General features: G+C 46.3%; 1 protein-coding gene across 5 annotated transcripts in view; it reads left to right on the top strand.

Annotated features, from left to right (window-relative positions):
• The window catches only part of SH3PXD2A (SH3 and PX domains 2A), a 242,460-nt gene that overhangs the window by 51,572 nt on the left and 172,985 nt on the right, over window positions 1–17,903 (top strand). For all 5 annotated transcript variants that reach the window (XM_063163269.1, XM_063163270.1, XM_063163261.1 and 2 more), the window contains exon 3: window positions 15,027–15,102. In XM_063163269.1, coding sequence (XP_063019339.1) covers window positions 15,027–15,102 — 76 coding nt within the window. The remainder of the gene's footprint in view (window positions 1–15,026; window positions 15,103–17,903) is intronic.

Genomic DNA, 17,903 nt, shown 5'->3' on the forward strand with positions numbered 1-17,903 from the left:
CCTTGTGGATGAGATTGCAGCACAGAGGCAGCAGGTAAATGGATGTGCCAGGAGTCTTGGGGTAAGGACACATCCCAAAGAGTGAGTTACTCTTACAAAATTGTTCTCTGGGCTTGCAGGCATTTGCTCTGGGTGGCAACTAGGAATATCTCATTAGCATGACCTGGTGTGTCATGTGTTCAGACACAACCTACAGCTCTGGCACTCTGGCTTGTGATGCATCCAGTCCCTAGCCTCACCCAGGGCTAGGCTGGGATGGCTTCCTGCCTCAGGGACTGCATTGCTAATCTTTGAAGATTTGAGGTGCCCAGACATGCCTGGGTATGGGGGAGGCTGCTCTGCCTTGTTGTGATGGTTCTCAGCTGGGTGAGAAAGGAGAAGTCTCCAGCCCAGAGGCAGAGCACACTCTGTTATGTGCGAGCAGGGATGCTGGCAAGGTGGTTTGGCTGAACAGAGGTGCAGCACCTCGCTCAGAGCCCTGATGTTTCTAGAGATCTGTCGTCCTTCGAAAGCACCCTCTGATCATGGAGCTCAGAGCCAAGGCTGACCCAGCCCTCGCCTCTGAGCTCATCTTCCCTCCAAGAGTCCAGTCCCTGGAAAGATGCAGCTCTCCAAGAAGACATTCCAGGGGGGTTTAATCACTGCACTCACTCCAGCCTTGCTGCACTTGTGGTCTCAGCACCTGCTGTTTCATTTAATGAGCAGCAAATGGGAGGCGTGGGCTGGGGGAAGAGAGAGCAGCACCCTGGTGAAGTATTTGCTGCCATGTAATGTATTTTATTTTTGGGTCCGGAATGGAGGCCATGAGGAACATTTTCCAGAGGGCTCCATAAACCACCTCTGTTCATGGGGTGATTATTTGAGGAGGGAGGGGAGTGTGGATTTAAATCGGTGCTGCTAATTTCTGCAAACAGACACATTATTTTTAATTCATACTTCAGACTCCCTCCACCCATGGCTTGATGTTGGGAGCTGTGAATTTTCCACATCATTACAAAGTCCCTCTATAAAAGAGAGCCCTTGAAATAAATTTTAAAAAATTGATTTCAAATACACCAGGCTCTCAGATAAGTCAATATGCAAAATGCAAAACTAACTCTTTCCTTCCCTCATAATAGCCTGCTCATTTATTTGTATTTCAGTAGGACATAGCAGCTCTGAGTAGCGGTACATCTGTCTGGTGTTAAGGACTAGAAAAGGCAAAAGAAGCTGCAAGATAAATTGAAATATATAACACCTTTGTTCACTGTGATCAGTTGAATTTGGCGGCTCTCTGTTGAAATCATGGTGTTACATTGCCAGCAGTATTTTACCAGTGTAAGGAAGGGAGATGGGGACAGCTGGGAAGACAGACATCTCCCATGGATTTGAGAGGGTAAGTTAACATGTGGCTGTCAGGTATCCACATGCAGTGGTGTCTGTGGTCATGTCAAGAACTCTGATCATTTTGTTCTTATGTGGAGTTTTAAATTCAGTCCTGGGTATTGGGCTCTGCTCCAAGGACAGTAAAGTTCACAGAAAATTCTTGTCTTCTGCAATTGTCATAATCTTGACAGAGAGAAACTCTTGCTGTATGTCCATGCTATGGGCCTTCCTTATTAGAAGAGAATATTCCAGTTGTAAGGGACATAAAATTACCATGTAGTCCAGCTGCCTGGGCACTTCTGGGCTGACCAAAAATTAAAGCAAGTTAAGGGCATTGTCTAAGTGCCTCTTAACTCCTGGGAGGCTTAGGGCATCAGCCACTCCTCTAGGTAGTCAGCTCCAGTGTTTCACCACCCTCTCAGTAAAGAATAAGCCAGTTTGTAGGTACTACTTAACTACATAATCATTGTATGCTCACTGCTATCAGTGGGGAGCCATAATGGCTCCTGGAGACTTCCCAGCTGGGGAGGCAGGTGTAAGAGAGGTTTTCCTGGGAAGGGAATTCAGTTGTGCCTGAAAATTCAGTGGCATCATGAAAAAACCTCACCTTTACTTGAGTTCCAAACCATGGAAAAGTGGCCTCTGCATGCTAGAAATCATTGATTTTGCAGAAATTGGCTCTTTCTCTTGCTTTTTGGAGTAGTTATATATTGATTTTTTTTTTATCTGCTTGTAGGCGCACAGGACACCTGCACATGTCCCAGAACTGTCAGACTTATGCAAGTCAGCATTATACTCAGAATCAGCCCCATAATTCCCCAGCAGTATCTCTTCCTCATCTCAGTTTTTCCTTCTTTCTCTATGTTCTGTCTGATGATAGAAATAGGTTCTTTCTGCATGGATCAAATATGGAAGCAATACCTCGAGGGACTCATTCAGAGTCAGGATATGAAGTCTGGAGTTCTTTTTCTACCTCTGACATTTGAGAGATGCTTTTAAGTGGATGAGATTCTATTACAGTGTCAGCCCATCTGTTAGCAGCATTGGTGTTTGGATCCTATTCTTTTGCTCAGTTTTAACGGAAAGGCAAGTGAAGCTGTCTGGCAGTTTACCTTGCTGCATGTCACAGAATGGTTAGGAAGGAAAATCTGTTTTTGCTTTCAAGTCCCTATTGTACTTGCAGTGCTTAATGCTGTTCAGTCCCGCATTCAGGCAAGGGGATCGCCTGCCCAAGCTGCTCTTGCAGTTTCTCTTGTAATGGAGAGCAGCCCCTTTGCCTCCCGTTTCGAAACATGAGCATCTTCCTCTGGCTTCAAATCCTTCTCCAGGCTGATACTGATCTGCAGGGCTCAAAGCAGGGCTGGGATTTCAAAGCCTCCTTGCCCGTTTTGAATCTGCAGTGTGAGGCTCAGGCTGTGCTGAAAGCCTGAGTTTTGAGGCACATTTAATCACATCTCTGCACCTGTTAGGGTGGAAAAAATTTCTTCTGAGTTTTGTTTCTGTTGATCCTCAGCCACTCTCAGGTTTTCCTTCGTTCTTGGCCAGCACGATGTTCTCTGGCACCAGACCTCATGCAGAGACATGCACCAGTCACAGATGAAGGGCTAGAAACAATTGTCTGAACCTGGCTCAGCAAAATACTTATTTGTGTCTGGAAGTGTAATTTATTTGGTCAGTTACTTGAGCCAAAGGAAGCCCTAATTAAGCAAGATAAGTTTGCATCTGGGTTGCTGGCAAAGAGCATTCTCTGTGCTGGCCATGGCAGTGTAGCTGATGCCCTCCCACACCTTTTCTGCCCCTGTTTGATGACAAAGGGAGGCTGGCAGTAGCTGTGCTTTGATGAACCTTGTGTCTTGCTCTCTGATGGAAAATGGGCCATTCTGTGCTCTGATATTTCTCTTACTCTCAGCAGGGTGCATATGTGGAACTCAATTTTTGAAGCTGCTTGTGCCTGGTAGAAAGCAGTTGATGTGCCATTCCTCTTCCCACCTCCTCCTCACTTCACTTCTTTCTTGGTATCTTTTTCTTTTATTTGTTTAATTGAATTCCTAGTGCTGGTTTCTGCAGATGGCAGTTCTCTAGACCTGATTCCTTGCAGCCAAAATGCTGAGGTGCTAAAGATGGATAACCCCATGGAGGACACAAGGATCATGAAGGGCTTTCAAAACCAGCAGCCAGGACTCATAGGGCAGTGCCATCAGACAGCCTGACTGCTGCTCACAGGGGAATTACAGGCCTGGGTATGGCTTGAATCTCTTTGATCCAAGTTAGTGTCTTCCTGGATATTTTCTGTGACAAAATATCTTAAATGCAATTTCAGGAGGAGTCTGTGAAATGTTAATTTTCTATCTGAGCCAGGGGCTAGGGCAGAAGAGAGCGTTGTGGTACCTGCAGCTTGTTAGCTAGGCTTGGACTTTTCAACACACTTTTGAGGATGTTTCCGCAGTCTGGACATCTTTCTGATGTTCCTTTATTGTGGCTTTGTGTGATGGAGAGGAGGAGAGAATACACAAGTGCAAATCCACAGGGAGGATGAGAAATAGTCCAGGATGCCTGCACAGTGCCCAGCAGGGCACAAATGACTGCTGTGCTTGTTTGCCCTGCCTGTCTGCCCCATCCAGCTTCTAAAGCTGGTCACAAGATGTGGAAAGGCATAGAAATCTCCATGATCCCTGCTGGATGTTCTGGATGGTCATCAGCCTGCCCATCAAAGTAGTTTGTAGGTCACCTTCTTCCCCTCAGAAATACTTGGGAAGGAGCTGCTGGATGTGATGAGTTGTGGCTACAATTTCTTGTGGCTTGCTTCCCCAGCACCCTTTCCTTGCATCACCCAAGCACATCTCACATCAGTGCAGATGCAATGTGTTCCCCTCAGCTGGCCACCATGGTGTGCATGTGTGGCCAGCAGGCTGGAGAACACTTGTGTTTTTGTTTTATGACTGAAAACATGCCTAGTTAAGTACAAACTGTTCTGGTGCTGCACTGCTCCTCGTGTTCCTGGAAGAGCATCTGCCAGAGGAGAGCAGGCATAAATGCTCACTGAGCAGCTGGACATGTACCCAGCTGCCTCTGCACCCATGGGTGCTGCTGCCCAGCCCCTGTGGCCACCCTTGGCTTAAAGCTCTGCTGCTGCCCTGACAGGGACAGGCACAGCAGCTCTGGCTTTCAAGGCAGCACTGTGCTGCCTGTGGTGGCTAACAATGTGCTGGGTGCACCTGGTGCTGCTGACCGTGCTCTCACCATCAGGACTTGCAAATGCCACCAGGCAGGAATGCAGGCAGGAAACCTCCTGTGGAAGGACAGAGCTGGAAGGAGTCTGTCTCCTCCTGGATGCAAGCGTCTGCCTCCATGTGCTCTTTCTCCCTCACAACTTGTAGCTGTTGTCTCATCAGCAAGTTTGGAAAAGTCACAGCCCTGACAGTATTTCTTGACAATGTGCCTGTGCCACTTAAAAGCTACTGAGATAAAAAAAGACCAAAATAACCCCTACTGCTGTCAAAGACCTCCATCGATGCTTTTCAAACTCTGCCAAGCATTACATGTGATTAGTTGGTATGATAGACAGAACAGCATCTGGCCCACAAGGAATGAGTCCAGGGATGGATGATTTTTATCTGAGTGGAAATCCCAGGGCAGGGCTGGAGCATGCAGAGCGTAACACGGAGCCCTGTAAACACTTGGAGTGCCCACCCAGCTCTGAGCAGCAGCCATGGCCACCAGCCAGGCCTCTCTCCTTTCCCAGGGTTTGCTTTTGTTCTCCATTCAATTAATGAAACTCCTCAGGCAGACTTGTACTTTATAAAAATAAGATTTCAGTCCTAGCCTCACTTTGTAGGGTGCTGAGTCCTTTGGGACTGCTCTGGTTCCGAGTCCCCTGGGATTCTCCTTCTGGGCATGGACTTTATGAACTCAGATGTTACCCAAATGCCCCTTTTGCTTTTAAAGAGAGAGAGTTGTCCATCCTGCATGTTGGGGCAGGGATCAGAAGGAGCTGGTGTGGATCTGACTGTGCAGCTCAGGTGCCTGTGCTGTGTGGTTGGGCTAGTGATGGAAGGGCTGATTAAAACCGATTTTTGATACAATGAACTTTGTGCCCCTGTCCAGAAATAAATCTACAGAGAGAAGCCAATCTCTGAGATGCCATTACAGTAGGCACCAGTAAAGACAGATTGTTGCAAACCTGGGTTTGTTCTCACATTGTATTCTAGTGTGTAAATCCTTTCCTCTCTGCGTTGCACGCCCAACTGGACAGCCAGTGCTTTTGGAATCTGCCCTTCCCATGCACTGACAACCTCTGCTGTCCCTGTGTGCCACATGAGCATCCTGGGGAGATGCCAGCACAGCACCCAGGCTGGGCAGTGGCTGGGCTGAAGGGCCCATGCTGGCATGGGGTGTAAAGCTGGCAGCTGCCTCTGAGCTCTTGGAAACCTGTCCTGCTGGCTGCTGGTTACCTCCCTGGAGGCTGCAGCAAGGTATCTCTTACATATCACCTCTGCCTGCTCAGGTGGTGGGATTCGTTGTCTGAACTCCTTTCTAAATCCCCCCAAAGACGAGATGCACGTGTGTTTGCAACCAGATACTCAGGCAAAACATCTTGGGGCTTGGAGGTGGGGATGGAGGAAGAAAAGAAGACAAAGGAGTCTCCTCCCAGCGTGGAGTTAAAACCTGTGGTTGTGTTGTGCTTGGCACGGATTCCCCATTGTGCTGTGCTGGGCGGCCGCTCTCCTCGGGCAGATGCTCTCCCCAGAGCTATGAGAAGTGTCCTACAGAGATGAGTAGATACCATTTCAGATGGAGTTTGTGAAGTGAAATGTGCCATTGTGTTCAGAGCTATTGTTTCTGTTTTCAATATTGAAGTTACTCATGGTTTCCAGGGGACAATATATCAAGCAAAGCTAACAGGCTGTAGAGGAGATGTAGATTATGGAAACAGAGGGATTAAGTTTCATGCATTTGGAGCTAAAGTCTCATTTCTCTCTTAGCAGTGGGAGCAGGGAAGCACTCTTGTGGACTCATAAAAGTGAACCAATTTAAATGAGGGTGTGTTTTTATCAGGGTTTAGTTAAAACTATGGTCAGCACTGTGTGAGCAACTTAGAAGACTCTCTAAGGATGGATTCTGTGGGTGCAAGTTCCATGACATCCGATGTGTAAATTTGGTTTCAGAGAGTTTCTGTGCCGGGCTTTGCACCAGTTCAAACAGAATCAGTTTGCAAAGATGGGATCTGGCTGTCTGGGTAGTCACCACATAAAACACCCACAAAATCCACTGTTCTCTCTTTTTGAGAGAGGAGTAAGGGAGAATAGAAGAGGGCATTGCATGACCAGTGTGATTCTCCAGCTCCTGACATCCCTTTTAGGGACTGCTTGAACCCAGGAGTCACCCTGGCAAGCAAGGGGACCCAATAATGAGAGGCCAGCCCCCATTCCCACAAGGTGCCATCCTAAATCTGTCATGTTGCAGAGCAGAGCAGGAGTTTGGTTCCCTGGACGATCTGACAGCACTGAACAAAGCAGTGGTAAAACCAAAACAGCCTGTGAATCATGCTGACAATATTTGGTGTGTGTCCTAACAGTAAGGATGCAGTTGATACCAGCACTCTGCTCATGGCCCTTGTGCTGCTTTTGGGATACTCCTCAAGCACCCTGCTTGCAGCTGCAATGCAGTGCTTGGTGCTGCTGCCTGGGGTTTTGTTTAAAGACCCAAAGGTTTTTCAAACCCTTGCAGCCTCCTACCAATCTGTCCAGCCTTTGTGCTGGGCTAAGCTGAGTTGAGCTTGCACAAATTTAGGGCAGGCACTCTCAGTTTTTGCATTTTGAGGTCTTTAGAGTGGCTTGGTAAAGTTAGTGAACTGACAAACCCTAAAGTCGTAGTGGGGCTACCATGTATTTCAGTCATTGGCTTGAAAGGGTTGAAATTTAAAAAAAGATAGAGAGTAAATACTTTTTAAACACCCAAGTGATGTAGGAAGCAGTGATTAATGGAAGTGACCTTGGTGCTTTGCTCCCTTTCAGTGAAGCTCTTAGACTTGCCACTGTGTTTAAAACTGGAACCTCTGCTCTGACAGTGCTGTCAGATGCAGTTGTGCTGTCTGAAGGCCAGAGCTGAGTGTCCAAGGGCACTATTGCTGCAGTGTCTCTCACTGGGACATGCTGTTCAAGGGTTCTTATGTGCAATCTGAAAGAACCCTTAAAGCCTGTGGGTTTTGTAAGGATAAAAAATTGAAGGATGTAAGGAAAGATGCTCTTCTCTTGAAGTTAGCTTTTCTTCCAGACAGGATTTTTACTGTGACCTGCAGTGATGCTTTAGAAGATGCCTAGGGTGTGCAGCCTGAGCACCTGGGCTCTGGAAAAAAAATCAAACAAATTTCTTACATCCCATCACAAAATTATGAGCCTTCCCCAGAAGCTAATTGACCTGATGGGGCAGGGCATCAGCATGGCTCTCACAGTTCTGCATGATCCTGTGGTGCCACATAACTGCAGCATTCATCTCTCTAAACCAGGCATTGTGGTATGGCCTTACTTCCCAGGGATGCTGTTGGGACAAATCCTCTGTAGATACCAGAGTAACAGGGGACGTGTAATCACCGTGGATAGATGGAAAAGTATGAAGTAGCCTTTGTCCAAGCATCTTCCAGTGTGGTTAAGTTGGATGAGGCCAGTTTAATTTAGCACTGGGGAAAGAAAATGCTTCTGGCAGGAGACTTCAATAGCTGCTCTGTGAAAGGACAGTGTGGGCTTTCTGAGAAGCTCTTCAGAGATGCACCAAGCGCCTCTGCCATCCCCAACCAGCACCTCAGAATGTTTTGCCAGGCTGTGTTAGCCACAAAGCCAGGCTAGTTCTGTGGAGCCTTTAGAGAAAGCTGCATTTCTTTATGAAAAGTACCAAATGTCTCAGCTGGGAAACAGCACTCCCTCTTTTGATGGATCATGTTGGGGAGAGACCCCCAGTCTCTGCTCCCTGCCTTCTCCTCCCCTGGCTGTTTTATTTGGATACTGAGAGATTTGTAAGATTTCCAAGATTTCTTGTGGAAATTTTCAGACCTGAGAAAGGCATTTTCCCTTTGAGTATTACACCATGCTGTAAATGTCTGTTCTCTTTATTTTATATGCATTTTCCTGCTTTTGTTTGACTTTCTCACGGATTGCACTATATTTAATTCAGAACATATCCTATAATGCTGTAATTGTCAGGCATGTCAGCTGGTTATCCGGATGACTTTTTGCTGTAACTTTTTTTTTTCTTTAAAAATAAAAGGAAAGCAGTTGCTGCTGCTTCTCAGGCATTGAATTATAGCATGCTGTGGCATCATGTAACACCACAAGGCAGCCAGTGTCACTGGCTGCCTGATAAAGTTATTCCTGCTGCATTGTGGAGCCCATTACTGCTTTAGGAAGAGATGGAGTTCCATCTCCTTCTGCTGTGTAAGTTGTCAGTTCTATGTGTGAGTGGCTAACAGATGAGCTCCCCTAGGCTCAGTCTGTTCCATGTCCTCACCCAAAGATCTTTTGCAAACTTTTCCTAGTTGTTCTTGTGCTCAGGAACAGCTCTGCTCTGGCCAATTTTGAAGGGGTGGGAGTTAAGCAGGCCTCCTGCTGTCTTGTGTCTGTGACAGTGAACTGGTTTGTTGTCCCTGTGAGACAGTGAAGCAGAGGAGGAATAAAAAGAAGCTCAGAGTAATCGAGAGAAAGTTGTCTAACAGCTGTTTGCTGTGGAGGATCTGCCCCAGCAGCAGAGGTTTCATTCCCTGCCATGTGTCTCCTTCTGTCATTGATCTCAGCTGGTGTGGTCCTGAGCTGGAGTAAGTGAGGTCCTTCCTTTACATCATGGGTGCTCCACTGACTCATCTTAGCAGAACACCTATTCTAAAACCAAACAACTGAAGAAATTATCTTCTCTAGGCCAGTATGTAGAAGGTGAATCTGTGGAGATAGTCTCTTGTGTTCCCCACTCTCTTGCTTGTGTTCACCTGCTGACATTTAAATGTTGATATGTTACCAAGCAGCACGAGATCCATTCTCTGGAAACTGGGGCCAACCTTCTTTCCTAAGTGGAAGACCCCTTTGGATTCCCTGGTTAACCTGGATTTGGAGGATGCTATGGATGGACAAGCTTGCAAATGAGAGGATAATTATATCTGAAAACCACCAATAATATTTCTTCCATTTGCTTTCATCCTGCTGGGTTTAGGGTAGTGTAGTTCCTCTGAATTCAGTCTCTGTCTCCTGCTCTGCAGCTTAAGGCTCAGAGCCTTTGATGGCTCTTGATTACATCTCACGCCCCCTACCTGAGATCTGTCTCACATTTTGCAGGTGCAAAAACAGAGACAGAAACAGAGAGATTTACCCACCAGAAAACACTGGCAGATGACAGAATTCAAACCCATCCTGGCCATTCCCTTTCTTGCAGATCACATGGTTTATAATTCAAAATATAGCTGATGATGCTGAAACCATCAATCCCCTCAGCAAGCAGCACAGCTGGTTTCCAGCTTCAAAATGAAAGGAAATTACTGCAGCTCCTCAGGGGTTTAATTAATAGCTCCTATTCTGGTATCTTACCTTTCCTCCTCATCTAAACTTGTGTTATCTGCATTAGAGACTTTCAGTCTTTTCTGATTTACAGATGCCCTTAACCCCTCTTGCTGAGGTGTGAGTTCCATCATCACTAGTTTCAGACCCCTTTCAGAATCGTTGCTTTTCTTCCAGTTTCTTTGGCAGACTCTCTCAGAAGTGTGCACACAGCCCCACACATGCAGAGATACCTCCTCTCCTCTTCCTTGTCTCCCAGCTGGCTGTAGCCCTTCTTTCCTCCTTGGAACTCTGAGATCAGATCAGCCTTGTGGGAAGGGATGTGCCTGATGCCCGACTGTCCTCTAATTCTTTACCTTTCAAGTCCATTGGTGTCTAAATTAAAGTTATTGTCAGCTTACCTCACTTTTAATGAAAAATGCATTTTCTGATAGCACTTGGAAAAAGGGAAGCTGATGTGCCTCTTGGCATTCAGTGTAGGAAGAAATGCAGTCTTGGGACCACCTGAGTGGCCAAGAGTAAGGTTGCAAGCTGGGATTTCTAGGGGTACCTTGCAAAAACTCTGCTGCTCTGGGTCATGGTTTGATTTTCAACTGCTCTTTGTCTGGGACACAAGTAAATGATGCTCTGGAAAGGGAGAGAGGCCTCATCTCTCCCTGTAGAAGGTCAGAGTCCTTTATAATTTTGCAGCAGTGAATGTCGTTTTGCTTGCCAAAGTAAGGGGCTTGCATGAAAGTCACCCTCAGGATCTTTGTCTTATAAATAAATGTCCCCTTGACTGCAGTGCTGACCTCCTGCAGAGCTTTGATTTTTATCTGGGCAAACCTGCATCCACTTGAAAACAAACCAGAAAGATTTCCACACTAAGAGGCTATGTGAGTGTCCTCATTTGCTCATTTTAAGAGGAGAACTTAATTCTTCTAACCAGAGGAATTAAAACTGCTGCAAGGAAGGAAGAGGAGGAACCAACAGCCCATCAGGAACCCATCTACAGTCTATAGATGGGTATAAGGCATAGGTGGAGGTCAGGTAGCTGTCTCAGTGGATTCATTTTAGGGAGTTGGATTTGGACTCCAACTTCTGAAACCTCAAAACCAATCCAGGAACAAAGTTCCCACTGGCAAATGCCACAGGGCCAAGCCATTGAACAGGTTATATGTTAGTGTCCCCTGCACTGGTTGGCTTGTAGCAGAGTACAAGCCTCTCCCTCCAAAGAGAAGCTGCCTCTTAGTCTTGGGTGCTGTAAGTCCTTATGCGTGCAGCAGAAGGAAATGTTGTTTCATGAAAATTTAACCAAGATAGGCAAAATGTAGTAGGTAAATTATCAGGAAGCTGCTACAGGTAGCATCTCAAAGGGTGCTTGTTTTTCTTTATTAAGATTTTAAACCAGGTATTACCTTTGCAAGGCAGACAGGAGTGCAATCTTATTTTCACAGCCAAGCTCATGTGGAATGACCAAAGATGCTGTTATATGGAAAACCCAAATGGTTCTTGAGTGCAGGAGAGGCTCTTTCTTCACTATATGTTTACATTTTAACTAAAGATGGCCTGAAGCAGAAGACATGAGAAGGAAGATGCCTGGGGAAGTGGTTGAGTTGATACTTTGAAATCTTCCTATTTATTCTTGCAAGTCAAGTGATTTCATGCTTATGTCCAAATAGAAAGGAGTGGGGCAGGCCAGTGCTCTTGAGTTTGCTCTTTCTAATAAGCAGCAACTCACATGAGTAATTCCCTTGACTTTTAATGAGATTAATTGATGATCATTTGGTGACTGCTGCAAGAAAGTCATAATCTGGACCACAAAGTTTTGTAGCAGGTCTTCTAAAGGAGTTTTAGTCAGAAGCAAGAAGGAACGTGCTTGGGACAGAAGGCAGGACTGTGCAGGACTTCAGCAGGAAAGAGCAGTCTGGAGAGGCAGTTTTGGTGGTGAGCTATTCATGCATCTGTTGTGCCACAAGTGGGAATGGGATGTGTTTGTTCAGCCTGACTCCAGACCTGCTGCCTGAGTGGATGGAAAGCTCACTTCCTGGTTTCCATATGCCCTCCCTGTTTGCAAAGGGATCCTCCACCCTGTGGTACAGGGACATGGTTATGTGTTCCTTTCTGCTCACTGCACCACTCATGCAGTTGGAGGCTCCTCCTCATTGCAAGCAGATGAACTGAGCTCCTCCAGTTTTGCCAAAATGCACTGCCCAGCTGTGTTTTCCTGTCTGTTCAAAGCCAACTTCATCTCTAATTCAATTCTTTGTGACTCTGCATCTTCCCTTCTTTGCTTTCATACTGGGATGACTTCACTCCAGGCGGCAGAATTGCTTTCTGATTTAGCAAACTTTGTCCCTAAGTTAACTGTCACACATCAAAGATGTGAGCAACAACTTGTGGAGACTGCCCATGTCTGAGCAGAATAACCTGGGGCATTAAGTACAGGGTTTTTTCCATCAATCATATGTGTATTTGCAGTTATAACAAGAATAACTTCCTTTAATGGAAAAACATTTGTCACAGACAAAAGAGTTTTTGAATTTCAGATGCTCTGCAGACATTTAATTAGGAGAACTGAAAATCTGTTTATTGGTCTTTGTCTGTTAATCATGTGAGGGAAGGGCTGTGCCTACCAAGAGGAGTTTTGGTAGTTCAGCCCTTAACTTTTTAATTCCCAGCTACTCCCTTTGTCTCCTCTTACCATAGCTGGGCTGAGGGGGGATGTTAGGCATTGGCTTGAGATACTCCACCATCTTTGGAAGATTTGGGATGTTTAATTCAAGTCCACTGGTACTTTTTTCCTCCTGTATACATCTCCTCCTCATCTTTCACTTTGCATCCCTCTCTGTGGGTGGGAGGATACAGAATCCTGCATTTTTATGACTTTAGCTCTAACTTGCTCTGGCTTTGAATGGCAGAACTGGGTGCAGGAAAGTGCTGAGGAAGGCTCCCTGCTCCTACTGCACTTTATTTGACTTTAACATCCTGAAGGTTCTGTGGCTTCTGGAGTGCCCCTGCCTCCCCCAGCTCTCCCAGATCCTCCCAGTGGAGGCAAGAGCTGGGGTGGAAAGTGTAGTCTAGGAAAGTTTAGCCAAACTCTTCCAGCTTCAGTTTATTGTATCTATTTTGCTGATATCCACCCTTTAGATAAATAGCACTAAGTTATACATGTTGTGGCTCTCTTGATGTGGTTAAAAAGGCTTGTATTAGCCAAGCTAATCTAACTCCAAGAATAACCCTGGGAATTTGACTGTATCAGTTCCAGCTTCAATCAGTCACCACATAGTCAAGTGAGAATTGCCTTCCTGGCTAAAAGTGTAGCAGCAGTGAAACTTGAAGTCAGCTAGGTGGGGATTCCCTCCCCCACTTTTTTTTTTCCCCCTCTTCTTTGAAAGAAGCTCTTGCCCATGCCTGACCTCAGACACCCAGAGCTCTACCTACAAGAAAACAAAATTTCCCATTTTCAATAAAAAATCTGTCTCTGTAGGCAGAAAAGCGAGTTAGCTAACAATCCGCAAAGCCATGGTCTATTTATTTACCAGGCTGACTCCCTGATGGGGAAACATGTGGGATCTTTTAAGTCCTTCTTCTGCACAGATGTTGCTTCTACTGCCGAGTTTCCTCTTGATCTTTGGTTTGCTGTGCCATATGCTGAACACGCTGGAGATGTTGTGTGCGGTGGAAGACGAGAAGGATTCTGCGTGCTTAAAACAAAACCAGTAAAAAATAATAATAAAAAAATTTGACTGTTTTTCCCCAAGTTGGCAAAAAAATATTTTTAAAAGGAAATCTGTCGAGCTAGCAAAACCCTTTTAACTTGCACAGCCTCCCCGTTGGGCACGTAGCACTGATGAGATTAAATGCTGATTGACGAGTGTCCCCTCCCTTCCCCCAGCTCTTGCTGCCACTTTTCCTATTTGTGTTGAGTTGTAGATCCTGTTGAGGTGAGGAGATAGGGGTTCTGCAAGGGCAAGTAACACTACTGCTTGCTTTTCCTTCCTTGCCTTCCTCAGAGATCACAGGAGATGTGGACTGTGAGTTGAAAGATGTCTCTCCTGGTGTGTTGGAAAGGAGCCCTGGGGCTGGCAGGAGCTCTGGAGTTCCCCCTACCCGAGGGAGCCAGGGTTTCTGAGTAGGGAGGGGACATTGGGCAGCACAGAGACATCATGCATAGGAAGCACAGGGAGAAATGAAACAGAATGTGAAGATTTGGGTCTCTGTCTTGGTAGCACCACTGCTGAATGAGAGCAAAAGGTTACAGAGGGTGAAATATTATATATTTTTCAGGGCTAGAGTTGGTCTTTCTTGGGCAAGTCCATGAAGGTGTCACTAGAGCAGGTGCATCTTTCTGCCTGAGGCCTTTCAGCTGGTCTTCAGCCTCAGTGGCACTGGTCCATCAGGTCTCATCATCCAAGGATACATCATAGAGCTCCTTTAAGAATGTCAGAGCAGCATGTGGCTTTCCTAGGCTAGGAAACCATGTGCTAAAGGCTACTGGGCTGGGAGCACACCCACCTTGAGCTGTGCTTTCAGGCCATTCATGGGGCTGGTGTTCTGTGGGATGCTTTCCTCTCTGAGGCCTCCTTGCCTGCTGCCCTCTATGAAGGGACTGAAGTGGAAGATACTCCCCAAAACCCCATCTCTGTCTCCCTGGGAGAACAGGAGTTCTTTCTTACTGGACCAGGGCAGTGGGTCTTTCTGGCACTGCCATAAAAGCAGAGCAGGTGTTTTATTAGATATGCTTTAATCTGGTTGCTTGAACAGCATTTTCAGCCAGGAGAGTGGTCTGTCACATGGACAGGTAAAACCTGTTGCTGCACCAGCACTTAGCCAGGCTGTGTATTAGAGACAAGGCACGTGTGTAGCAAAAAGTGGGAGCCTAATTTTAGAATGACAGCAAGGCCAGGCTCAGCTGTCTGCCTGGGCCCTATCCCAGCTCCTTTGTGCTGCCAGGAACTTGCCCTCCCTTTCTTGGAGTGAACTGTATCATACCTTTTTAAGTACAGGCTCCCCTCCAACAAGACAAAGTAATTCCTGCAGTTGCTTCTGTCTCAAACCACACACAAACCAAGAGGTCCCTTGATCCCTGTGCAAATGGTCCATGTTTCCCCCTAAGATGTTTTATTTGTTGTGCTTTCTTTGCAGATGCAGCTTCTGGACAAGTTCCCTATTGAAGGAGGCCAGAAGGATCCCAAGCAAAGAATCATTCCTTTTCTACCAGGTAATGCTGTGGGGAAAGCCCTAAATAAGATGGCTGAGAGCAGCTGGAGACTGCAGTTCCCTGGCTACTGTCTCTGGTACTTTTTGTGACCATTCTTATAAATGCCTTTTCCCTGGGAGCTCATACACACAGCCCTGTGATACCAGACCTGCACCTCCTAAAATAGCTGGCATGGTGTTTAGGGCTCTCAGGGGACCTTTCCTCAGCTGTTCAGACTCAGGTTGGCTCATGCCCTGTTGCACAAAGGGATTTGAGGGCTTCTGAGGGGCTGTGTCTTTGGGGTGCAGCCAGGCAGCCTGAGCTCCAGCCACCATTTGGGAGACCACTGGGGACCAGAGTCAGTCTTTGTCATTTCTGGGTGCTGTAGCTCTGCAGACACTGTTACTGTACAATAAGGAATGAATAACTGGAGTTGCCCCTGCAAGAGAAAGGAAACTGAAGGAAGGTTAAATGCAAATAGGGATTTCTGCAATGCTGAGCCACTGAACTTCTGACACCTTCTGTAGAGTGTGTGAACATGATGGATGTGCTGTCCTGAGGGTAACAGCACACACTTCTACATAGCTTCTTCCAGCAGCAGCTGCAGGGATGGCATGGGGGAGATGAGCCAGACCACAGCGTGCTCTTGGCAGTGCAGGCTTGGCCAGCTCCCTATTGTCTGCCTGCATCATTCTGGCTGCTGGCTCTAAGCTTGGCTCACTGCACTGCCTGCCAGGATAAGCGAAGTATTTTCAGCTTGTTAAAAGGTCTCTTCTGTCTCTCTCTATAAAAAGGAGATCCCAGCTCTTCTCTTAAGGTCTGTGAAGAGAAGCTGGGATGGGAGCTGTGAAGAGAAGCTGGGATGGCTTTGTCCTCACCAGGAGCATGCTGCAGTCCCTAACGCTCTTTGCAGGCAAAGCAGCTGCTCCAGATGTGTGGTGAGCACATCTCCAAGGTTATTGGGGAGTAGGGAATTAATACCCAGCAGCACAAATACACAACACCAGCATCAGAGCCACAGCAGGGCAGCAAGGCTGCCTGGCAGTGTCTTGGCAGCCTCCTCCTCCTCCCTTGTGGAAGGCAGTTCCAGGCTCGGGGTTTGCTCTCTGCGGTGTTCTGTGCTGCATCCAGGCTCTGTAGCCAGAGGAAGGTGGTGAGGAGAAAAAAGTCTAAGAGTGGGCTCTCTTTGTAGCTGTACCACCAACAAACTCATAGCCAAATCACCTTATGAAACCTCTTTGTGATAAGAATGGATACTGCTGGCCTGCTTTTCTTACTGGAAAGCATTCTGAGGTCCTTAAAGCACTGTACAGGAGTGCAGATGGCTTCACATGAGGTGCTGTAGGAAAATCCTGTCTGCAGGTAGCATTTGTTCCTCCTGTGTTGACTGTCACTGGCCTGTTTTATTTTCTCCTAGAAAAATGTTGGCTGACTGCAGGTGGCTGCTCCTCAGCCTTTGTGCAGATCATAGTGTTTGGATGTCCTGATATATGTGTGGGTGATATTTGCAGAGGGTGAGATAAACCCCATATGCCCATTACAACACTTCCTACCCTTCCCACCCTCCAGGAACATGAGGGAGATGGTAGTGCCACATGCCCTTGAGAGGAAGAGTTATATCTGGAAAACATTTGGGTTGACTTAGTGTCCCAAAGAGAGAAGCTGCCAGAACAGCATAGACCTCAGCTGTATTTAATTTAAAATTTCTGTGATATATGTTCTACTTTTGATATTGAATCTCTACCTCTTTCTTGTTGAACTGCTGAACAGCCCTTGTTGCTTTACCCAGGAACAAGGTGACTCAGCTAAATGTCAAACAATGTCAAACTCTGTTAAATAAACTGGCTGCCAAAATTAGAATACGCATGGCATTTCTGCAGCTGGAGCCCTGCATTACGGAAACGAATATCTAGCTATAAACTCCCGTAATTAAAAAATGGCAAGGCAGATGTTTGTACTTAAATCCTGCTTTATGAAGATGTTATGCTTGCTTATTGTGGGCCTGATCCAGCCAGGCTGGAGTGGCTCTGCATGTGTTCTGAGTGCCCAGGGTTTGCTGTGCCACTTGCAGGGTAGGACAAATCCCCCCTTCAGCTCTGGCTTAGGAAGTTGGCATATTCCATCCTGGAACTCCTGTTTGTTGGTGCTCTCATGAAATAATAATTAGAGCTTGACTGTGCTGGAGACCTTTTACCTGTAAAACCAAGTAAAATGTAATGGTGTTCAGAGCCTTGCCCCCAAAGGAGAGACTGGGTTCAGCAGCAGGAAAGTGCAGGTCTTCTTTCCCCCAGCCTTCATCTTATTTTCATCAATTTCTTTCTTCAAATGTATTTACCCTCACTTCTCCTTTACACAAATAGGACTTCCAGTACCATGAGGAGGTGCAAGGAAATTATAAACAGTGCCAGGTAGTCCTGCAGAAAATGTCCTGTGGACAATTTTGTAGTTTTGTTTTACTTTTCAAGAGTGACTTCCTTGTCTTCAGGTTTTTTTGTGATTTTTTTAAACATACTTTGAGTGCAAAAGTTATATTTTTTTCTCCTTTCCTCATTTTATCTTCTTCCCATGAGTTTTTCCATTCTTCTCTCTGATTTTCCATTTTAATGTTGGAAAATCCTGCATTGGGAGGAGTTGTGCAAAAGAAAACTGCATTAGAAACGCTGTGGATTGGCCAGAGAGCATTTTTGTAGCTGGTGGTAGGAATTTTTTCCTTTGGAGGGAGACTGTGGAAGAGTCAGAATAAGATTTGCTGCAAAATCCCTCTCTAGAGCAAAAATAGTTTGTTGCTCTAAGAAGGCATGGATGGCAAGTGCTGTTTGCAT

Source organism: Melospiza melodia, chromosome 9 (assembly GCF_035770615.1).
Source record: "Melospiza melodia melodia isolate bMelMel2 chromosome 9, bMelMel2.pri, whole genome shotgun sequence".
NCBI lineage: Eukaryota > Metazoa > Chordata > Aves > Passeriformes > Passerellidae > Melospiza > Melospiza melodia.